General features: G+C 46.3%; 1 protein-coding gene across 15 annotated transcripts in view; it reads right to left on the reverse strand.

Moving 5' to 3' along the window:
* CELF4 (CUGBP Elav-like family member 4) overlaps positions 1-24,694 on the reverse strand; it is a 974,578-nt gene that overhangs the window by 41,871 nt on the left and 908,013 nt on the right. For 6 of the 15 annotated variants that reach the window (XR_008315888.1, XM_053294707.1, XM_053294709.1 and 3 more), the window contains 3 exons: positions 22,438-22,503; positions 18,791-18,871; positions 8,676-8,819 (listed from right to left, as the gene is read on the reverse strand). Coding sequence is in view for 14 of the 15 variants with exons in the window: in XM_053294707.1 (XP_053150682.1) it covers positions 8,676-8,819; positions 18,791-18,871; positions 22,438-22,503 (291 nt within the window). In the remaining variant the exon portion in view is untranslated. The remainder of the gene's footprint in view (positions 1-8,675; positions 8,820-18,790; positions 18,872-22,437; positions 22,504-24,694) is intronic. The other 9 variants (XM_053294710.1, XM_053294717.1, XM_053294719.1 and 6 more) reach the window with 3 other exon arrangements.

Below are 24,694 nucleotides of genomic sequence, written 5' to 3' on the forward strand. Positions count from 1 at the left end.
TTACTGACGGAGACACACATTTGTTGCCAAGAAATGAGAAGCCCTTGTTTCTGAAATTTCTGGATACTTACAGCTAAGGGGTATGCGCAAACCAAAAATCGTGATTTGTTTCGCATTCTAATTTAATTTGAGCTGAACTGCGTGCTGCCAAACTGATTTGGTTGAACCAAACGGCCTGTCTGTCCTGTTTGACCAAACTGTTTTGATGGTTTGGGTGGCTAAGACCTGTAAAGGGATATCCAGTGAGGGTTCCCCTTTATAAATAAAGGGGTGGGGATCCATGGATATTTCTGCTTTTCCAAATACTGGCACTACAAGTTCACACATTTAACTGCAAAATCTGGTCTGCAGTTTTTTGCAATGTAGGATCCTAATCATTTGTGTTGATTGCATGTGTGGTATTATAGTCACTTGTGCATCATGTTTCCCATTCAAAAGCACAACTTCCCCAAACATTCTAATATAAATGCTTAACTGGACATCATCTTGCATACCCAGTTTCTCTCTCTCTCTCTCTCTCTCTCTCTCTCTCTCTCTCTCCCTGCTTATAATGGCTTATGTACTATGCAAGGGAACATGGATGGCTTGATGCCTGTGCCCCTGAGTGTGTGTAAACAGCTCTGAGGAGCCTGTACCACAAGGCAGCAGCGGTAAGGGCTCCGTGCACAAAATTATGGGATGAGCTGCTGTTTATTGGGAATAATGGGCAGCATGCTGCACAACTAATGGGCAGCATGAAGCCCTTACCACTGAGCATTACTGCCCTGTGGTAGAAGCTCCTCACAGCTGTTTACACATGCTCAGGGGGCCATGGGCTCAAGGTTAGGCCATGTGCAAAACTGAATTGGTAAAATCAGACCATGTTTTACCCCACCCCCTATGACAGGGGGTGGACTATTATGGTGACGGTAGGTCACCATGTCAGCCATTAGATCAAGTTCTGCCCTCAGGGGCAGCAGAGGACAAGTTTTTGCCTGCTTCTGCTGATACTTGAAATACCCTGCAAGTATTTGAAGAGTGCTCTCATCATGTCCTGCTCAGTCTTCAATTCTCCAGAATAAATAAGACCCAGTTCAGCCTTCTTCACACATCTTGGTTTCCAGACTCTTGACCACTGCCCTTCAGTTTGTCTGTAACCTTCTGGGTGGTCTCCAGAACTGGACACAGTGATCCAGAAGAGGTCTGATCGTGTGGTACACATTGGAGCTATTACTTCTCGTGGGTTGGACATTATGGGGCTATTAATGCTGCCTAAACTCACACCAGTCTTTGCTGCTGTATCACACTGCCGCTGACCCGTGCTGACCACGACCCAGCTTGTGATCAACTGCAATCCAGAGACCAAATGTCCTCCATGTACAGTGCATACAGTATGTATGCATGTATGATTATTTTTAATAATTATATACCTCCAAAAATATGTATCGCCAGGCGGTTTACATAAACATTTAAAATACAGCAAAATAAAAAATAAACAATTAAACAATTAAGTAAAAAACCTGATTAAACATGTGTGTGTTAAGAGATTTTTTTTAAAGGCAACCAGAGATGGGAAGGTCTGTTCTGATAGGAAGCATGTTCCAGAGTTCCAGGGCGGCCACAGAGAAGGCTCAATCCTGAGTCAATGATTTGACCAAACGAATTGATGACAATGGATGTAGCTGGTGAATCAGTCAAAGTAGTTTTAAAAATAACAACACTCCTGACACACCTCCCCCCAGCCTGAAATACCAGAGAGAGGTTTGGATCCAGAAGTACTCCCAGATTATGGGACTGTTCCTTCTGGGGGAGTGTAACCCCAATCAGAAGAGGGAAATCCATCTTATTTTTTAAAAAAATTCAATTTGCTATCCTTCGTCCAGCCCATTACCACTGCTAGGGAGGCATTTAGAGAAGTAAAGTCATTTTCTGATGAAGCTGACATGGAGAAATAGATTTGGATGTCATCAGCATATTGATAATGTCATCCACCAAATCTCTTGATGATCTCTCCCAGTGGTTTCAAGTAGGTGTTAAAAAGCATTGGAGACTGTATGGAGTCCTGTGGAACTCCAGATAATAGCTCTCATTTTGAAGACCACCAGTCTTCAAGAGACCCTAAGTCTATTCACACGACCAGGCAAGTGGGGAGTGGGTGGGTGAGGGGAAAGGCTGAGCAGAACTCACCTTAAGAACATAAGAACAGCCTTGCTGCTGGATCAGGCCCAAAGCTCATCTAGTCCAGCATTCTGTTTCACACAGTGGACCACCAGATGCTGCTGGAAGCCACAGGCAGGAGTTGAGGACATGCCATCTCTCCTGCTGTTAACCCCCCGCAGCTGGTACTCAGAGGCATCCTGCCTTTGAGGCTGCAGGTGGCCTGTAGCCCTCTGACTAGTAGCCAATGATAGACCTCTCCTCCATGAAGTTATCCAAACTCCTCTAGGCAATGCTGTAGGGAGTGCTGCTCATGTTCCCAGACAATCCTCACTTCTCCAAGCAGCGTGGATCTTGGGAGGCCAGGACCATGCATCCCACCCTCCAGATATTCCACAATGCACTGTACGATGACTGTGGTGCATTGGGGAATGGGATCTCTAGACAACCATGTCAGTGTATGCTCGGGCTGCGTGCAGCATACACACCACCCCGGCGCTGGGGTTGAGGGTGCACCCATGCCCTTAACCCTGGCTAAAGTCCAGGATTATAAATTGGGCTATCCATGAAGGCAGCACCGAGATCAGGCTTGATCCTGGAGGTGCACATGGGCAGTCAACCCCTGCCTTAGCCTGGGTTTTGCTGCTTGTGTGCACAGCCTTTCTGTATCCTAGAAGATCTTCTCGGGGTTCATTTGGGTCTTGTAAACCTTGCCTGTACATATTTGTGTTTTGCCTTTTAAGCAAAAGGGTAAGGAACATTCTTTCCTTGACATGTTCATAAACTAGAGCTTGAAGCACCTGAAATATGCCCCAACATTTACTTTACAAGTAACCTTTGCAATACTAAAAAAGAGGAGCAAGGCCTTCCTGCCTGACACATGAAGTTTCGTTGCCGAGCCTGGCTGGGAACAGGCAAGGCTGTTCCTTTAACTGTGGAGCTACACAGCTGTTCCTTCTGCAGACATGCTTGCTAGGTCTGAAAGTTTTTGGTAAGTCGGCGCATAACTGACAGTTAGATTTATCTCCCCAATAAGCAATCAACATTATAATAAAGGAAAAATGCTTTCCGTGCACCTTTGAGAGCGCATCAGAAATTAATCTAAACATCAAATTAATTATAGTTTGTAAAATGAATAGTGGCTCACGGCCCTAATACTTCTCTGGCTGTTCCCCCCATCACCCTCCCCACGGACTGCCTCCCTCTGAAAGCTTCCCCGATTGCCTGGAGCTGTTACAGAATGTGGGCGGAGGACAGGACGTTTTATGGGCCTCTGTTCCTCAGTCACACCTTCCCAACCAACTGGAGCCTTCTCCCTCCCACAACTGGCAGCATAGCAGCTGCCAACGCAGACCAAGAAATCCCGGCATGGAAGCAAATTTGCCACAAAGGTCAAGGAAAGGCCAGGGCCTGTGATCACGGCTGAGACTGGGGCCCTTCCCAGAAGAGAGTCTTTATAGCAGAGGGCCAGCTCCATGTCTTTGTAGAAGACACATGAAGCAGATTTATACTGAGTTGGTCCATTTAGTCTTGGGCTAGCTGCCTGACTGGCAGTGTCTCTTTGGGTTCTCAGGCAGGGAAGGGTCATTCCCAGCACCTGCAAGCTGATCCCTTGGGCACTATAGAATAGCAGAATGTTAGAGCTGGAAGGAAGGGTGGAGGTCTTCTCATGCAACCCCCTGCATCCCTTCTATAGACTTCTGCAGCATCCCTGGCTGTCCCCTCCTCAGATAACAAATGACAGCTATCACATCTCTCCTTAGTCTTCTCTTCTTCAGGCTCCACACACCCAGCTCCTTCAATCATTCCTCATAGGAGTCAATTTCCAGACCCCTCGCCATCTTTGTTGCCCCTTTCTAAGCTGTTTCTCCATGTCCCTCTTCAAGTATGGTGCCCATAGCCTAGTTAGGACATTGGGGGTGAGGTTCCCGCCAAAAACTCCTGAGGGGCTCTAGAGCAGGGCTACTCAACTGCAGCCCTCCAGCTGTTTTTGGACTCCAGTTCCCAGTATCCCCAGTCACAGGGGCCAATAGTCAGAGAGGATGGGAGTTTTAGGTCAGCATCTGCATGTGGACCAAAGCTGAGTCACCCTGCTCTAGAAGATTCCCGATGCATGCACAAAAGCCCATCTGTGTGAATATTATTACTATTTATTATTATTATTTATTCGATTTCTATACCGCCCTTCCAAAAATGGCTCAAGGCGGTTTACACAGAGAAATAATAAATAAATAAGATGGATCCCTGTCCCCAAAGGGCTCACAAGCTGAAAAGAAACACAAGATAAACACTAGCAACAGTCACTGGAGGTCCTGTGCTGGGGGTTGGATAGGGCCAGTTACTCTCCCCCAACTCAATAAAGAGAATCACCATATTAAAAGGTGCCTCTTTGCCAAGTTAGCGGGGGATAATATAATATAATATAATATAATATAATATAATATAATATAATATAATATAATATAATATAATATAATATAATATAATGTATTAGCAGGGGTTTATATCATAGCAAACTATGAAGAAGAGCTCGACTAGACAGCGAGGTGACCAACCTGAGGATCTGAAGCTGTTGCTGGACTCTGATGCCCATCATTCGCAGCTGCAATAAACTGAAGCAGGGGATGGTGAGAGTTAAAAAATCAGGGGTGGGGGTGGGAGACATAGGAAGCTGCCTTATACAGTCAGATAATTGGTCCGTCTTAGCTCAGTATTGTCCACATTGACTAGCAGTGGCTTCTCCAGGGTACAGTCTCTCCCAGCCCTACCGGAAGGTGCCAGGGAATGAACCAGGGACCTTTTGCAAGCAAGCAGAGGGTCTTCCACTGAGCTATGAACTCATTCCCTACAGGAAGGACCTTACAGCACTCACAGGTGATCTCCCATCCAGATGCAAACCAGGTAGACTGAGCAGAGGGGCAATTCATGCTCACTACCACAAGACCAGCTCTCCTCCCCAAGAGCCTTGAACAATACATAGTTGTGAGTGAGAGGACTTACTTCTTAGAGTAAGAATAGGAGTGCTATGAGTACACAGAAGTGCATCTATTTTAGTATGTGAAATAGACTAAAACCTCTCTCTCTCTCTCATCCCCCGTCCCAAGCTCTGTAGCTCACCTCTGTCCTCCTCTACACATTAGAAGCAGACCTCCTCCCTGTCATGCTCTGGTCTTGGGATGGTTTCCTTGGTGTCTCAACACAGGTCAACTGAGCAGAGGCAACTTTTAAAATGGTGATTCTCTCATATTGAGCAGAGGGAGAGCAACGGGCCCTATCCAATCCCAGCATCCCTCCAGTGGCTGTTGCTGGTATCCTGCCTTATGTTTCTTTTTAGATTGTGAGCCCTTTGGGGACAGGGGGCCATCTTATTTATGTATTATTTCTTTTTCTATGTAAACCATGGAGAACTTTGATTGAAGAGCGGCATATAAATATTTGTAGTCGTGATAGTAGTAGTAGTAGTAGTAGGTTAGTGGATCCATCACGCATCTCTCATGGGTTTATAACAGCTCAAGATCCTCAGGCTGGCCACCCCTTCTCTATAATATTTTCTTTTTAAGAAATTATTTTGCAGCAGCTTCGTTAGGACTAGCAAATGTGTACTGCCATCGTACATTTACCGTATTTTACGGACTATAGGACGCTACGGACTATAAGACGCACCTTAATTTTAATCCAGTTTTTCAGAGTTTTAACATATTAAACTGTTAGAACATATAAGACGCACCTGAATTTTGGCGGATATTTTTCGAGGAAAAAAGTGAGTCTTATAGTCCATAAAATACGGTAGTTACTTAGGACTATCTATTTGAACTTCATAGGGACTTGTGATCCAGTAAGGAGATCTGCACATAGAAGCAGATTTCTGTGAATGGATCACTTTCTGAATCACAGTCCATCATGGGCATAAATTGGATGCAGAGGTCTGAATCTCCATCTGAATTCAGAAGCTATCTGTCCACACTGCTGACGGCATGCACATTGATTTGCGTGATGCAAAACCTGAATTGGCATGCAGTCAGCAGCATGGACAGATCAACGTTCAGCGTGGACAGATCAACGCCCAATCAACGTTCTGGCATGATTGCAGTTGGATCAGGACAAAGGAGTTTGTGTCACTTCATGTTTGGAGGGCAATATGCACTAATGCTAATCTTCAGCGTGCCCAGTTTTGATATTCTTTCTATTTTAATGGCAGCATTCAATAATATTTTACGTGTATTCAATCTTTTATTGCAATACACACTTTTGCACTCGATGTCATATATTTTAAACTCTTCTGGTGAAGAAGACTTTGACTCAAAATGCATCCAGATTGAAGGTGCAGCTTTGGGAGTGAACAGAACTGGGAGTTTTGGCCAAACTTTGACATTGGGCCCCAAGCCTTGCATTGCTGAGGCCTCCCAAGAGAAATGCCTTCACTTCCTTGAACAACCCTTTATGTATTGTCAAATTATCAAGGATTCAGTGACAGCAACAATGACATCCCCATTATTATGATCCAGAGATAATCTTGTTTTCTCTTGGTAGAGTGCTGAGATCGTTTTTATTTCTCACCAACATTCCTGTGGCTGAAAGTGAGACAGCCTACATCTCTCCAAAGAAGTTAATAGGCTGATATTATGCAGAATTAGGCACTTGAGCATGCAGAAATTGCCCCAAAGCTAGACTGCATTTTAGGAGAGGAGAGCTGGTCTTGTGGTTGCAAGCATGACTTGTCCCCTTAGCTAAGCAGGGCCCGCTCTGGCTGCATATGTATGGGAGACTTGATGTGTGAGCACTGTGAGATATTCCCCTCAGGGGGTGGAGACACCCTGGGAAGAGCGGAAGGTTTCAGGTTCCCTCCCTGGCAGCATCTCCAAGATGGGGCTGAGAGAGACTTCTGCCCGCAATCTTGAAGAAGCTGCTGCCAGTCTGGGTAGACAATACTGAGCTAGATGGACCTATGGTCTGACTGAGTATATGGCAGCTTCCTATATGACAATATTCCTATGTTGCTTTGTTTCCACAACTGGATCCACTTGTATACCACCCTTTTCAAGGGACTGGAAGCAGCAGGCCTTAGGGCTACTATTGCACAGCCAATAATGATAAACACTGGCCTTTCCCTACTCTGTCAAAAAGTGTTCAAACAGTGGAGCACTGAAGGCAGAAGAAGGCATGGAAGGCGGAAATACAGGTTGTGGGGTGGTGGGCTGAGATTGGGCATGCTTACTTGTTCAGGGTGGACTTGTTACTTCAGCTCTGCAGTGGCCTTTGATAGTTGATACATGGTAGATGGATAAAATATCCACCCAGGTTGACAAATCAAGACATTGGCACATAGTGAAGAGTTTGCACAACTGCCTCACCACACGGCACATCCAGATTTTGCCCACAAGCCCTCAATCTACCACAGAGACTTCTTGGAGCTCATGTGATCTGATTTCTTGTTCTAACTTACTCTTTGGCTCAGCTTCCTTTTCACAGACACATCATGATCTCCATGGTTTTGACATGAGCCAGAAAATCCACAAGACTGGCTCAATATATCGAAAAAATTAAAAGAGCTTTGGTTCTCTTTACCATATATAAACACATACAAGTCTCTCGCCAAACACTGATATTTCACATGAGACGATTAAAATCAGCGGGTGTTTGGAGATTATGTATAGAGAAGGTTGTGTGAATGCGCTTTCAGTCGGCGAGGACAAGGAGGGTGACTGTGGGGTTGAAGGGGCCATTTGGCCATGCCAAGGAGACAAGGGCTGTGTGTGTGGCGGGGGTGTGTGTGTGCACTGTTTTTGGACAAGCATGGCAGGGCTGAGAGATGGGGCCGGATGGCGGCAGGTGGGTGGATAATGCTGGAAGTGGCTCCCCGCCCCCACATCACAACACAGCGCCCATGACAGGTAACAGCAGCACAAGAGGAAGGAGGAGTGAGGATGGGGGGACAACCTGCAGAGAATTCAAACACTAGGATTACATGCTCACCCTCCAGCATGCACTTTTTGATCCTGCAGCCAACCCCCCCCTTCACTGGCAAAAGGAACAGCTTCCCAGCTCATTTTATATCAATTCTTCCTCCTGCGGCTGCTGCTGTCCAACTTGCTCACCAGCTGAGGACCTGCCCCTGCCAAAAAGCTTCTCCCCCCACCCTGCCGCCAACCCCACCTTGCATTAATCTTTTCTGCTTCCACCCGCCACCCTTGTCCGCTGCGGCTCACCAGCTGGCTCCCTTCCCCAAACTCAAAGCACTTCCCCCTTCCAACCAGCATTTGGGATTCTGCCCCAAAGTATGCTGAAGTCAGCGACCCTCTCTGTAGCAGCAGGGCATACAGTTCTGAGTATGAGACAGTGAGAAGGGAGCAGGTGGAGGTGGGGGGGCAGCGGTGGGTTAGGGGGGAACGGTATTATCAACAAAGGTAAATTGAGAAAAAAAATCAGCTAAGTAAAGTTACAAAAAAATATAGCAGTTTGGAGGAGAAAAAAAAGGTAAAAGTAGTTCAGAGAAAGTTCCTTTCCTGGATGAATCTAATTGTTTTGTTATCTTTACCCACCAAAGCATTTACTTTGGTTTGTCGCCCGATCCACAAACACTTTCGAGGAGATGACATTACCGAATGGCAGGAACATCTGCATCAGCTCTGCGTCCCCAAACTCCTGGGGCAGATGGTAGATAAACAGGTTACAGCCCTCTGGTCCTGCAAGGAAGATGGAGAGAAACAGAGAGGTAAAGGGCCGCGAATCTAGGACCGCACCCCAGAGATAAGCTGGCCGGAGCTCAAAGATGGAACATTCCCTATCTCTCTATCTATCTGTGTTCTCTGCCCTAGCAGGGTTTTTGTTTGTTTGTTTCGTAGGTGAGCATTCCAATAAGGCAGGGGTTGTCAAACTTGCAGGGCTGCCATTAGAGAGCCCTGGTGGGGTGCGGGGCCCGGGGAAAATCAGCCAGTGCGGGGCCCACTTCCAGTTCATTCTAATGGGGGTTAAAGGAATGGTGCTTGGGATGGCCACCCTGCTTGCCATGTCCTAAAGACAGCCCTTCAGACTTGGGCCAGATGTTGTTGGACTTCAACTCCCATAATCCGCAGCCACAATGGCAAATGGCCAATGGCCAAAGGGGATTACGGGAGTTGAAGTCCAGCAACATCTAGGGACCCATGTTTGAGAACTGCCGCAGGGAGGCATTCCCCCACCTCCCACCTCCACACACCTGTAGGCTGAAACTGCACAGTCCAGGATAAACGTTAGCATTTGATTCTGCTCATAGCACTAACTGATCTCCAGTCATCCCACATGACAGCCCTCACCATATGGACTGGCAGCTTTCCCCATTTTTCCATGGAACTTGGGATGTTGTGCAGCATTGGTCATTTATGGTGGCCATGGAGAAAATGGCCCTGCCTGTGAGGGCATGCAAATGCTTGTGGAACACTGGCTGTTGCCCATGGGACAATTTAAGTCAGCTTCTGCTGGGAGACCATAATATCTGTCTTTGTAACAATCCCCACTTCCCGGTTTTCATGACCAAATAGTGGACTCTCATTATTTATTTATATAGCACTTTATAACACATAATAAGCCATATGGGCTTTCTTTGACCTGTCAGGTCACTAGTATAATCTCTCTCTCTCTCTCTCTCTCTCTCTCTCTCTCTCTCTCTCTCTCATATATACATATATATGATGTATGTATGATATACGTCTCTAGGCAGTATACACAATCCAAATTACAATATAAAAACAAAAACAAACACAATACTTCCATGGAATAAAAACAATTAAAAGCAAGCCACAGGATAAAAACAATTAAGCCATTTAAAATTAATTTTAATAAGTTACCTATCCTATAGGGCACTGAGGCTGAGAACTAAGGACCGCTTATGAATTCAGTGACATCAGGGAGGCAGGATAAGAGTCTAGGTCGTGCCAAATGGGCCTGCCAGAGGGCAGCTGTTCCCCCTTCCTTCAGATGGCCCTTTAAATCCCAAAGATTGTGAGGGAGTGTTTGGTGAGGGTTGTCTGGTGAGCTCCATACCTGGCCAGGCTCTTTATTTGCCTGGTTCCCCACCAGCCCTCAGGGTGATCCTTGGGTCCAAGGAGGTGAGCGGTGTGGTATAGTGGTTAGAGGGTTGGACTAGGACCGGGGAGAATTGAGTTCAAATCTCCATTCAGCCATGAAACTCACTGGGTGACTCTGGGCCAGTCACATATCTCTCAGTCAAAACTACCTTATTGAGTTGTTGTGAGGATAAACAGACCTATGTAATCTGGGCTCCTTGGAGGAAGAGCGGGACAGAAATGTAAAAATAAATAAAAATAAATAAAATAAATGCACCACTCAAGGCAAGCATAAAAGGAGTCTAATTTAATCTCATGGTAGGCAGGAGAGCAATGTGGTTAAGGAAACTGGAGGAAAGATAGCTCCCAAGGACCAGTGCCTACAGACCCCACTGATGCCTCAAGGCATGTATTCAGTTAATTAATTAATTAATTAAACATATTTTTATACTGCCCCAAACTTATGTCTCTGGGTGGTTTACAACAAAGTAAAAACAGAAAAAGTAAAACATTAGTGAAAACAAAAGAACAAAAAAAAAGTTAAAATGTTATAACAATTAAAAAAAATTAAAATAATATTTTAAAACAGTATAAAATCATTAAAACAATATTCAGTTACAAGCCTGGGTGAACAGATGCATCTTTAAAGACTTTTAAAAAGTTGTCAGAGATGGGGAGGCTCTTATTTCAGCAGGGAGTGCATTACAAAGCTTTGGGGCAACAGTGGATAAGGCCCATCCCTGAGTAGCCACCAGACGAGCCAGTGGCAACTGCAGACAGACCTCTCCTGATTATCTCAATGGGTGGTGGGGTTCATGACGAAGAAGACGTTCTCTTGAATACCCAGGGCCCAAGCCATTTAGGGCTTTATAGGTTATAACCAGCACCTTGTATTTTGCCCAGACTTATATTGGTAGCCAGTGTAGCTCTTTCAATATGGAAGTAATATGGTCTCTCCCAGATGACCCAGAGAGCAACCTGGCTGCCACATTCTGTACCAATTGTAGTCTCCGCACTACATACAAGGGCAGCCCCACATAGAGTGCATTGCAGTAATCCAGCCTGGAGGTGACCAGCAGATGTACTACTGTTCCAAGGTAGTTTATCTCAAGAAATGGACGCAGCTGACGTATCAGCCGTAGCTGATAGAAGGCACTTCTGGCCACTGCCTCAACCTGGGCCACCAGGAAGAGGCTTGGAGCCAGAAGCAACCCAGACTGCATACCTGTTCCTTCCGGGGAAGTCTGACCCCATCCAGAACAGGCAGATCAAACCCATCTTCCATCTGGATTCATTCTGAGTTTGTTATCCCTCATCCAGCCCATCACCTACACCAGGCAGGCATTTAGGGACGTTATGCCCTCTCCTGAGAAATAGATCTGCGTGTCATCAGCATATTGATAACACCCTAAACCAAATCTCCTGATGATCTCTCCCAGTGGTTTCATGTAGATGTTAAACAACACTGGAGACAATACGAGATGACAATATGGGATGGGACAATTCAAAGGGATGAGTAGGATCACTGAGTGAGCTCTTGGCAATCCTGCGTTGGCAACAGATAGACTGACAAATTGGGCCCCAGACATCCCAGAGGCACCTGGTGGGCCACTGTGAGAAACAAGATGCTGTACTAGATAGGCCTTGGGCCTGATCCAGCAGGGCATGTTCTTATCACCCAGAGAATCGGCAGCTTCAGGAAGAGCCGAATTCTCTCCTCACTGCCAGAAAGAACTCACCTGCAACTGCTGGTTGCCCTGAAAAGTGAGGGGAAGGACAGCCTGGCCTTTGCCACTGGCTAGAGGATGAAGCACCAGCAGGTCGATGTACTGTTTCTGTCCAAGCAAGAACCCCGGCACTGAGCGGGGGGTAGACTAGAAGATCTCCAAGAGACCTTCCAGCTACCAAATTCCACGATTCTATCACCAGCAAGAAAAGATCCGTGTGGCCCTAGCTAGGAAGGCTCTTTACAACTCCCCACTTCATGCTGGCCTTGCCAGAATGGTCTTGTGCTGTGGTGTATTTTTGGTTTGCGAGCCTGAGGGCAGGGCCTGTGTCTCCTTCTCACTGATAGTCACTGCCGGCCACCAGCATTGTGCAGAACCTTTGACTGATGTGAGCCACTTTGGGGATGCTTTTTTTTTTTTTTGGTTTGAGAAGTGGAATAAATATATAGAAAAAGAAACAGACAAACACATTCCGCTGAACTACATTCAGTGGTTCAGGTTAAAATTGAAGTCGAGCTCATAGGAGATCGCTACTCTGTCGCATGAAGTTCTTGGATGGTTAAAAGCCTACTAATCCCTCAGTTAACCCCTGCTCACTAAGCATATCGTATATTGAGCAGGGGGAGAACTACTGGCCCTATCCAACCCCAGCACAGCATCCCTCCAGCGGCTGTTGCTGGTGTCTACCTTCGGTTTCTTCTTAGATGGTGAGCCTTTTGGGACAGGGGGCCATTTTATTCATGTGTTATTTATTTTTCTATGTCAACCGCTTTGGGAACTTTGGTTGAAGAGTGGTACATAAAGAGTCGTCGTCGTAGTCGTCTATAACCAGGGAGAGGAGAACAGGGACCTCTTTGAAATATCAACTCAGACCCTTCTTCAGGCTCCTCGAGCCTTTAGCTCAGGGATTCCCGGGCTTGTTCCCTCTAACAGGGATCTCCAGATATTGTTCACTACAACTCCCAGCATCCCCAGCTGCAATGCCTTTTGGCTGGGGATTCTGGGAGTTGTAGTCTACAACTAGAGGGAACACTGGTTTCCAGATGCTGTTGGACTACAACTCCCACCATCACCAGGCACACTGGCTGGGGATGGTGGAAGGTTTGCCCAATCATGGGCTTATTAACAGGACCCTCAGCAGGGTCAGAGGAATGCGTAGCCAGTGTAGGAAAACCATGAACGCTCTTGGCTGCCGGCCAAGAGTGATTCTGTGTGAGCCAGGAGCTGGATAGGATGGGCACAGCCAAACGACATTCTGTCCCCAGCATTTTCTCGAAGGTGGTTAAAACACTCTTCTTCACCAGCTCCTGTCTCCCACGTGATCACTCTCCCCTCTTCCTACCTTGATCTTTGCAGACACATGACTGCTGCTCTCCCACCACATTGGATGCTCCTCCGGCCCTGTTTACGGTCTTGTGAATGAGCCCAACATCTGGCGACCCAATGTGGGGAACCCCCCTGTTGTAGCTGATACTGACTTCAGAATTTCACTGTTACTCAGCAACTGCAAGGCCACCTAATGACACAGCAGGGAAATGACTTGACTAGCAAGCCAGAGGTTGCCAGTTCGAATCCATGCTGATATGTTTCCCAGACTAAACACCTATATCGGGCAGCAGCAATAGAGGAAGATGCTGAATGGCATCATCTCATACTGTGCAGGAGGAGGCAATGGTAAATCCCTCCTGTATTCTACCAAAGACAACCACAGGGCTCTGTGGTTGCCAGGAGTCGACACTGACTCGACAGCACACTTTACCTTTAAAACATCCCTAAATGCAGATACCAAATGCTATAACAAGCATGTAAAGATAGTTGTTTAAATCCATTGCCCTAATTAGTTTTGAGTGCAGAATTTGAGTTCAATTGCGGAATTTTGGATTTTTTTAAAAAAAGGAACTCTGCTTTCTCATTCTTCAAAATGCCCTCTCTGGAGTTCATTCTGGTGACCCAGAAGAGCAAGGGTTAAACCATTTATTCCTCATTGTGGAGGAGGGGAGGGAACAGGGATGTACCATGTTGAAGAGAAGGATTTCTTAACGTTCTCGCTTTCTTCATCAGGACATAATTATAGTGTCATAACACAGCAAATTACAACTTTGCCTTTCCCGTTAGAGAGAGGAGTTCATGAAGGTGCTCCCCCCCTTTTATTGGCCATTACTCATTCCCTTGGCTGCCAGGGATAGTTCCGCCGAGTCAGGATTCTGACAGATGCCCATTTAAAGCTCATTAAAATGCTCAGGCCTCGGCGTGATTGAAGGCACTTTCTCCCTCCACATTTTCTTTTTGGATTAATGGAAAATGAAGCTCTTCTGATGAAGACTTGCTAAGCACAATTTTTCCTACGATGCTGCTATAAGGAGAGGCCAGTCCGTTACATTGCATGCGTCTCCTAAGGGCCATGAGGTTGTGGTAGAATTTATTCCAACAAGAGGAAATGGGGCTGGTGTCCATGTACAAGGGCTAATTAATTAATTAGGCCCCTGGCTGCTTGCTAAGTGAAATGGATTATTTATTATTTTATTTTATTTTATTTGTATACCACCTTTCCAAAATGGCTCAGGGTGGATTATATAAACAGAACACTGAAAGGGACTAGAAGGCCCAAAGCCCACTTATTTCCCAGTACAAGGTAAAAGCTTCTAGAAATGGTCCTCCACTGACCACAACATGTTGACAGGCAAAGACTAGAGCACAGATCTTCAACAGAGCTTCAGATGACTCATGCAAGAACCTCTTGGGCATCAGTAGTAGGCCACCTCGGCTCTCAACTCCCACTCTCATCACCCTCAGCCACAAAGTTATCCCCAGCCACAGGATGAAGGGAGCTGGAGTTCAACAACAGATGGGGAGCCGAGGTTGCCTACCCCTGCTCTATGGGGCGGGGCATTTCCTGACAAGTGTGGCATCAGAACTGACCCTTCTTTTCCAGGTGTGTGAACATTACAGCTCAATTGGATCCATGTGACCATCGTTCATGTTCTCAATATTGTGACACAGCTCGGCCTGCCATTTTGGATCTCAAATATGAAACGCAAAAAAAGTGTCCAATTTGGAGCAGATTAAAACTGCTTCCTCCAGTCAGCCAAGGAGGAGATCTCCGCTCAAATGTGGTGATAATGGAGAGCTTACCACCAGCACACCAATGGCTGCTGATGAGAAGGCTGGCCATCCCTCAACAGAATTTAAAAACAGCATGTTTTCCACATTGCCGTTAATCTGAAGTATCACCGACTCAATGGCACACTTTACTTTTACCACTTGTTCGCTTGGGTGGAGGCATCTCCTAACTCCTCGTACTCATTGATCTAACCACTAAAAGTCTCTTCCCCTCCTCCTCTTTTTTCTGTGCAGCCTAAGAGGAAGAAGGGCTCAAGTCCTGCCTACCATTTGGAGCTAGGGGTTTCTACTTTCTTGCCACACCACTGGGAACTGAAGGTTAAGAGCCAGATCTAAGTCCAGATCCTTTGTTTTATCCTCAGTATTTGAAGAATCCTAGCCACCTAATGGCACAGTGGGAAATGACTTGCCTAGCAAGCCAGAGGTTGCCGATTCGAATACACATTGGTCTGTTTCCCAGACTGTGGGAAGCACCTATATCGGGCAGCAGAGATATAGGAAGATGCTGAAAAGCATCATCTCCTACTGCGTGGGAGATGGCAATGGTCAACCCCCTCCTGTATTCTACTCAAGACAACCACAGGGCTCTGCGGTCGCCAGGAGTCAACACCGACTCGATGGCGCACTTTATCTTTAACACACCACCACATTTGTTTCCTGCAATATGTCTTCTCTCATTCACCCCTCACGAAAGAGGCAGTACAAGAATCTGGGACTTTCAGGCTTGCCTGGAAATGACTTCACTGGTGGCAGCAGGAGCAACCTTGGTAGGAAGTGAATGAGGAGGGAAGGGGAAGGGCCCCCTACATGGCCCCTGCTGGCCTCCATGCTTAATCATGTGGGACATGGAGTCCTTGGAATTACAGGGGCTAGAAAAGGCTGATGAAGCAGGGAATCCTGGATTCCTGGATTCATATTTCTGCTCCAGTCTCCGGGAGGTTCACACAAGGGAAGAGCAAAATATCCCTCCACACACTTCATGGTCCTGATCCTGCCCACTATGGCTGCCATTTAACTTTAACAAATAATAGCACAGAGCCAAGCTACACTTTGGCGTAACATGTAGGTTGGCCCTCAGCCAATGGGTGGCATAACTCTGAGCACTTTCCCAATGAGAGAGTGATTGAAGAGCAAACTGTTGAACAGCTGGGGATGAAGGTGACGATGACGATGGATATTTATATCCCTCTTTTCAACAAAAGTTCCCAAAGCGGTGTGTCTATCTATCTATCTATCTATCTATCTATCTATCTATCTATCTATCTATCTATCAAGGCTCCCTGTCCCCAAAGGGCTCAAAATCTAAAAAAGAAACATAAGATAGACACCAGCAACAGCCACTGGAAGGCTGCTGTGCTGATGGACAGGGCCAGTTGTTCTCCCCCGATCAATAAAGAGAATCACCACTTTCAAAGTTAGCAGGGGCTAACTGAGAATGGACTGAGAAGTGAGGGTCTGGAAAACATCTGTCACCAGAGGTTTTTTAGTTGTGAAATCCTGACATGCAGATTTTCCTAATTCTTGGATGGGAAGTATTGGCTGAGAAAACTGCAGTGCAACAGAACCAGTTGGCTCTCGTGGCTTTACATACAATTGTGTTTTCTACACAGAAGTAACATCTGGGTAGAAAAGCAAGTGCAGACAGACGGTCACTTGTGAATTAGGTTGGGAATGCTTATTTTGTTGCATGTGAAATAGCCCCAAGGGGTCAGTAGATGCTGCAAGGTTCAGTTATATCTGAGCAAAGAGGCACCTTTTAAAAGCCGTGATTCTCTTATTTAGCAGCAGGGGGAGAGCAACTGGCTTTAACCATCCTCAGCACATCTCAGCATCCCTCCAGTGGCTGTTGCTGGCAGAGGTGCACCTAGGTAATTTCGAAGCCTGGACCGAAAGGCCTTGGGAGGCCCCCACTCCCCTGCAAATTAAGCATCATTATGCTCTACCAGGTGACCACACCACCCAGGATAAACTAAAGAGGATTTGGGGGGGCCCAGCAGCTGTGAAGGCCCTGGACTTGGGCCCCGAAGTCCAGGGGTAAGAGTGCCTCTGGTTCTTCTCTTTAACGATCAGGGGGAGAACAACTGGCCCTGTCCATCAGCACAGCAGCCTTCCAGCGGCTGTTGCTGGTGTCTATCTTATGTTTCTTTTTAGGATTGTGAGTCCTTTGGGGACAGGGAGCCATTTATGTATTTATTTATGTATTTATTTTGTAAACCGCTTTGGGAACTTTATAGGAAAGCGTTTTATCAATATCCATCGTATCCGTAACTGTGGTGTTAATACCTGCTAAAACTAAGAGGCGAGAATATCAAACTTGGAGACAAATGCTAAAGTGCTCTTGAAACTGGCTCCTTCTCTTTGAGGTACTCAGCAGGTGGGCTTGCAGCCTGGGGGTGTCGCATAGTTGGGATGAGCCCTGGGCTAAAATTTGAAAATGGGACCCTCCGACCCCACACCAGCCCCTGACACCAGCCACACCCAATGACTCCAATGTGATGGCAGCAGGGGACATGGCCAGTACTGGGGCACAGATGCACTGCCCATTGGGCTCTCCCAGCTGGTGAGCACTTCATCCACTGGCTGGATCGTTCCTTTCTCTCCCTCACTTGGACCAAGGGAGAGAAAGGAAACTCCCGCACCAGGGAGAGAAGGGGGTGGGGGCTGCACACTGCGCCGGAAAATGAACCGGTGAGGTGCAATGTGGCAACTGCAGGCAAGAACTCCCAACTCCCAATAGCATAGGACCGAGTGACCTGAGAGATCACCTTCTTCTGCATTATCCCCATTGCACATTCAGGTCCTCAAGAGAGAGGTCCATCTCCCGGTGCCACCAGCTCGCCTGGCAGTGACTCGGGAGCGGGCCTTCTTTGTTGTCTCTCCCGGGCTCTGGAATGCAGTCCCTATAGCCCTTCGTGATTCAACATCTTTACCCGACTTAAGACGCCCTTAGGATGCATCTTTTGGGCCCAGCTTTTAGCAGATCTGTGAATGTTTTAAATTGTTGTTTTAAATGGTTGTTTTATTCTGCTTTTTTTTTTTTTTTTTTTTACTTTTGTGAACCGCCTAGAGCCTTTGGAGTCAGGCATTATAGAAATAAATTAAATTAAATATAAATAAATAAATAATAAACAAACAAACTTGGGGTAGGGAAGTGGGACCTCTGACCAGCCCTTAGACACTAGTGGCCAGGGGGCATTTGTCTCCCCACACTTAACGGTAGCTACACCTTTGCAGCAGGCCACAGCAGACCCGCCCCCCAACTCTCTCTGATCAACTACCAAGCCTCTGTCTTGTCCTCTTCCATTGCCTTTCACCTCACCATTTTTCCCGTTTCCCTGATTTTCTTTATTGTTAGATAAATGAAATGATCATCAGTGTCACGGATGACCACTGAGACTCTATTTTCTCTTCTTACTACACGGGATACCCACGAACAGCGCTGTGCTTGTGTACAGGGGCTGGCTATTCTCTAGGGTACTACGGTCTGCCTTGCACAGAGATGGGCTCTGCTTCTCTATATCTTTTCAGAAAGAGGCTAGATGGCCACCTCTCAGGGATGCTGAAGCAGCTTCCTGCACCGAAGAGTAGAAGAAGAAGACCCCCAAGGCCCCCTCTCACTTTCAAATCCTAGGAATCAATCTATGTCAGGTATGGCACTGCAAGGTAGTGTAGTCGACAGAATGGAAGCACTGGTCATTGGCAATCCCTTGTTCCAGAAACTGCAGAGAGACAGTCTGCTGTGAATGCACTATCTCCAAGACTCACCTTCTCTCTGTTGCTGTGGGATCATGGGAGGCGGCTGTGGGAAGGCTTGGCTTATCTGGCCATATGCAGCAGGGTAAGCAGCTATAGGAGAAAGAGGGGGAGAAAAGAAGGAATGAGAGATTTCAGGATCCCTGCCAAAGCAGACGGTCTCCCTGATAATAAGAATTAAGGCTTATTAGGCCACAAAGGTACAACATGCAATATGAGCCCAGGAGAACCTTTCAGGTCCTGGAACCAGAGGGCCTGATTCCATCTTTAAGTGTTCTTCAGACACAGGTCCAATTCTCACACACTGACATACCACCCAGTTACTCAAGTCTGAATGCACAGACAGTCTCTGTTGAAAAGCACTGTGTTCAAGGAGCCACAGAAACTATTTTGCAGTGCTGGAGCGACGCTGGCCCATTCACAAATGCAAATCACAACTTGATGATGCAGTCATCCCGGGAGGAAGCTACATGTGGCAGAGCAGCCCTTACTCTACATCCACCCATCCAGTTCTTTCTAAGGATCACATCTGACATACTGAACAGATGGGAGAGCCACAGTTCACTGGCACACATGCACACATCCAGGCAGGCAGCATGGAAGGCCGATTTGATGGGAGGGGAGAACCCGGCCTATGAAAGGACAGGTCTATCAATGACTACTAGTCTTGATGGCTATAGACTACCTCCAGGTTCAGAGGCAGAGCGGCAGGGCAGCATTCAGCTTGGTGGGTCACAGGTTGTGCAGGTCTGACCTATGTTCAGAAACAAGCTGTGCAGACTATGTGCCTGTAGGCTTAAACATGATAGCCCTCTTCAGACATTATACGTGCCATGGGCACTCATGCTTACGACTGCCAAAACAGGGAGGATGTCTTGCACCATAAGCCTGTTCACCCTGATTCTGTGAAAAGCAATCAGGATTTATCTGCATTGCAGCACATGGAATTGCCAGTGTGAGCACCCTTACAGCGCCCTGCCCTTCAGACAAATGGCGCCATAAGGGTGTGTGCCTGGCAGGAGGAGGTGAGTGACAGCAGCAGGGTGGGACTTCCTCCCTGGTTTTCCTGTTGTATGCATGAGTGCCAATGGCACTTATAATGTCTGAAGAGGGCTAATATACACACAACGTATATACAAAACACAGCTTTGTGCTGGCTGTTGCCAACTTGTGAGCCACCGTCCTACATGAGCCAGTAGTTAGGCTCCAGTGGAAGGTGGGCTTAGAGGCAGGGGGGCAGAGTGAAGTGGGGCACCGGTTTGTAGGGGTGTGCATTCATTTTGTTACACATGAAAAAATGCACTGAATAGGACTGGTTTTGGTGTTTTTTTAAAAAAGATTTTGGTGTGAAATGAATGCCAGAGAGCTGCAAATGAACCAAACAGCATACGCCATCCAGTTTATTCAGAACTCCTCATTGATTTTCATAACTGGGGAGGAGCTTGCCCATAGAGAGCAGCAGCCTTAAAAACAACAACCCTGCATTTATTTAAAGCTCAGAAACTTCCCTGGAGCTCCTTCTTCTGGCCACCTCAAGACAGTCACCCTCCTCCCCGCCACCACAATGCCCCAAACCCTGATGGTGTTGTTCTGGGACATTCTGGGGAAAATGTGGGCTGTATGAGGGGCTGGATTGTACTGAGGCATTGTGGGAAGAATGGCAGCTGCCTCCTGGTAGCTACCCAAAAGAGCTCTAGCTGTCCTCTTAAACATTAAATAGTTCACAAAAGGAAAAAAAATCCCACTGCTCTGGTATGCTACAGGTAAGCACACCCCTCAGCAGCCTGTCAGTTAAATGAGAGTGATGAGAATTGGTGAAAACAGAACATAATGGACGTGAGTTTTTGTGAATAGACTACAAAATAAATGAGGGTTTTAATTACGAAACAAAAGGGATGGAGAAGTGAAGAAAATGCTAGGCAGTGATCTGAGATATAGGATCCTGGGAGAAGCATTGGTGGAGTCAGAGGCCTGAAGGAAGGTGGACTCAAAGAAGTCAGGAGCTGAGGAAAGAAGAGCCCAAGAAGAACCAGAGGCTGGGAGGGAACTTTACTCAGGATCTTGTGGGAGGAGATATTGAGCAAACAATAAAGCTTTGACTATGAATGGGAGCCAAGTGTTCTTGGCTCGAAAACTAATGGTCTTTGATTTTGCTCTCCACACCTTCCAGAAAGAAGCAAAAAGACACAGGGATTGTTTACTTTTCAGGCCTCAAACCAGCAAAGCAACAGGGGACTTCAGCACCACGGACAGCACTTTTAAGGCACACTAAAAGGGTAAAGTGTGCTGCCGTCGAGGCAATAGCAATAGCACTTACATTTAGCACTTACATTGTCTGACTCCTTACAATGTCATTGTCTGACTTACAATGTCTGACTCCTGGCGACCACAAAGCCCTGTGGTTGTCTTGGGTAGAATACAGTAAGAGTTTACCATTGCCCTCTCCCGCACAGTAGGAGATTATGCCTTTCAGCATCTTCCTCTATTGCTGCTGCCCGATATAGGTGTTTCCCATAGTCTTGGAATCATACTAGCGGGGATTCGAACCAGAAACCTCTTGCTCCCTAGGCAAGTTACTTCCCCGCTGCACCATTAGGTGGCATTTAAGGCACACTAAAGAGGAGCCCAAATGAGAAACCTGAGGGTGCCTAGCAGAGATGAAGAAAAGCCAACTGTATTGTTTGAGGGATTGTCTAAGAGTTCAACCACTACACAGGCACACAAGCACAAAGGGGCAGGAACCAAAACACCAGCCAATGAAATCCTTTGTAGAAAAGGAAAATTAAGTTCCCAGAACCAGGCTTGCACAAGGTAATAGCCATTCCTTGGTAAGAGCTGGAAACCCCTTTGTTTACCACAGGCGAAAGATGAATCAGTTGTAGCAGCAGATGGGCATGATAACCATGAAGGGACACTAAGCATTTATTTAAATACTGTATATTCTATCACTGAGTTATAGCCTCTCCCCAGATCAAGCTGGGTACTGAGAAAAACACTGTGACTCATCCAAGCTTTGCAAATGTAAAAAAAAAAACCCTTCATAGATTTGTTTATTTTGTATAGCTGATATTCTGAGTTAAGGGAAGGGACCAAGAATTACTCAAGGCACTGAATTTTGTAATTGTAATTGTTATGTTGCTAGCCTCTTGAGCATTTTATCTGAAATTGAAAGGTAGGGTAAACATATATCGATTTTTTAAAATAAGTGATCCCTGTCCTACTGATCTATCTTTGGCTTTACAGATTCTATCAGTTAGTGATACACTTTCAAATCTATCTTCATGGCCATGAGGTCTAGAAACTTATTCTTTTTTTAAAAAAAGAGAGAGCTGTGATTCTTCAGGTGCTGAATTCTGAGGCAGATTCTGCATATTTTTGGCACTGGCACAATATTATAGAACATACATGCACACACACCACATAATTTCTTTTAAAAAGACCACTATTAATCCATGCAGATGCAATGCCCTTGAATAAGGGACACTAATTTCAAATGAGGAATGCCCAGCAGGGTGACACCATATGATAACATTTTATATTCTGGAATCTCCAGATACAATACACCACCACCACCACCACCACCATGTTATGAAGGGTAGCCACATGGATGGGGCATCAGATAAGTGAAAGGTTTATTGGGGGAAAGTGTTAATACTAACGACCTGCATACTGCTGCACTCCAGCGTAGGCTTGCTGCAAGGGGTCAGCTGCAGTGGGACTCTGTGCTGTGAAGACATAAAGGAGAAAAAGAGAGGGGAATTAAAAGCACCCACACTAGTTTGGATCACCCCAGAGAGAAAGCAGAAATTTGAGAACTGATTGACTGGACCCATTTCCACTGTTCCTTCTAACAGGAATTCCCAGATGTTGTAGACTACAGCTCCTATACTCCCCAGGCAAAAGCCACTGCAGCTGGGGATTCTGGGGGTTGTAGTCAACAACATCTGGGAATCCCTGTTAGAGGGAACACTGCTCTCAACCCATAAACTTTCCTTGCTAGGTGGAATCACGTCCTGAGTTATGAATGTCCTCTTCGTGATAGACTCAGCTGGGGTTCTCAACCTTGGGTCTCCAGATGTCACTGGATTACAACACAATGTGGCTGGGGATTATGGGAGTTGTAGCCAAGCAACATCTGTGGGCCCAAGGCTGGGAAGTACCCTGGGGACAGAGTGTTCAATACATAGCTTTCAATTTGCAGATTTGCTAAGAGAATGATGAATCCTTGTTGGTATTTTCTGTCTTCCAGGGATTCTGGAAACTCAGAATAATGCTTATGAAATTGACATGCCTAACTTCTTGTTTCATACTTCCAGGGGGCACACACATTTTTTTCTATTTATTATTTTTTGTTCCTGGTAAATATCTGGAAACTGCCAGCATGGTCTAATGCTCAACTCCTTTGGTGCTTGCTCCGACTCATTTCTCCAACTTGGAACTCACAGCTGTGCAGCTCTGGCTGGGAAAACATTATGACTTGGCACAACTGGATACACAGAGGTTATTTCATTTTCAGACTGTTGATATTCCCCCCCCCCTTCCCCAAACACCTGTTCAACGAAGAGTCCTAGGTAGCTCAAAAGTGAGCTCCCAACACAGCATCCACAGCATCTGGCTCAAACAAAAGTTTTGTTTCACTTATTTGTGGCATTGCTTCTTCCGAGTTGCCATATTAATGTAGCTGCTCAGATATTGATGCTCTATCTGTTTTCCCCCATTTGTTCTGAGGGGAGATCATAATGGCAGGACTAGTGATGTTGCCAAGCCTTGTAATCACATGGTTTGAAATACAAATTTGGTGTACCTGGGCTGCACACTTGTAGTCAGAATCTCCCTCTGTATCTACCCATAACTAACACACAAGTAATTCTGGTGGTCAGTGCCACAGCTGCAATAGTAGTAAAAGAAGCCTCTCCCCTACTTCTTCCCTGGCACTGCAAGGGGACACTGGGAAATGTAGTTTCCCCAGGGCATTTCCTTTCCATCCTCAGATACCAGGGGAAGAAAAAGGGAGGCATTCTGGAAAAATCACAGCAGGGGGGCTTGCAAAATTATAAGAAAGCATGAATAGCAGGCACAATTAAGCAGAAATGGTTGGGGCTTTTCATTTCCCACTTTCCCCTCTTAGGGACATTTCTCAAAAAGAAAAACAATCATCTGTTGAATGACTCCTTTCTTCATCTGCAGCAATAAAATATTTAAAGCAAAGCTTGGCTGAACTCCCATCCCCCTCAAGTCACCTTGGCCCTAATATTTCACTTCTTGTTATGAGCTTAACTTGTATTTATTGGTGCTGCATGGTCTTACATTTATGCACCCCCTCCGGCTTTGTACTTTTAAGGCAGTTCCTTGGGGGGACCACAGGTGTTCTTTCCTCCCCTTAACTTCCCTCCTTTCTGTGAGAGCGGAGGTGCACTTGGAAGGGGTGGCTCAGGGATGGTGGAAAGGGAAGCCCAGAAACAAAGTCTAGAACAGAGATGCACAACTTAGGCTCTCTAGTTATTGTTTGGCTGCAACAATTTGAGAGAACGTCTTCTTCGTTATGAGCCCTGCCTCTGGTGAGATCATCTGGGGAGGTCCATCTGTGGCTGCCACCAGATTGTCTGGATGAGGGTGGATAAGCTGAGACTGAATCCAGACAAGGCAGAAGTACTGTAGGTCAGTGGTTTCTCTGCCTGGGTGAATGATCTTCAGCCTGTTCTAGATAGGGTTGCACTCCCCCTGAAGGGCCCGGTTTGCAGTCTGGGGGTCTGATCCAGCATCGTCACTAGAGGCTCAAGTGGCCTATGTGGCTTGGAGTGCTTTTTATCAGCTTCGGCTCATACTCCAACTGAAAGCATACCTGGACACAGAGAGCTTGGCCACAGTCACTCATGCTCTGGTAACTTGTTGCTTAGATTACTGCAATGCGTTGTA

The sequence above is a fragment of the Hemicordylus capensis genome, chromosome 2 (assembly GCF_027244095.1).
Source record: "Hemicordylus capensis ecotype Gifberg chromosome 2, rHemCap1.1.pri, whole genome shotgun sequence".
NCBI lineage: Eukaryota > Metazoa > Chordata > Lepidosauria > Squamata > Cordylidae > Hemicordylus > Hemicordylus capensis.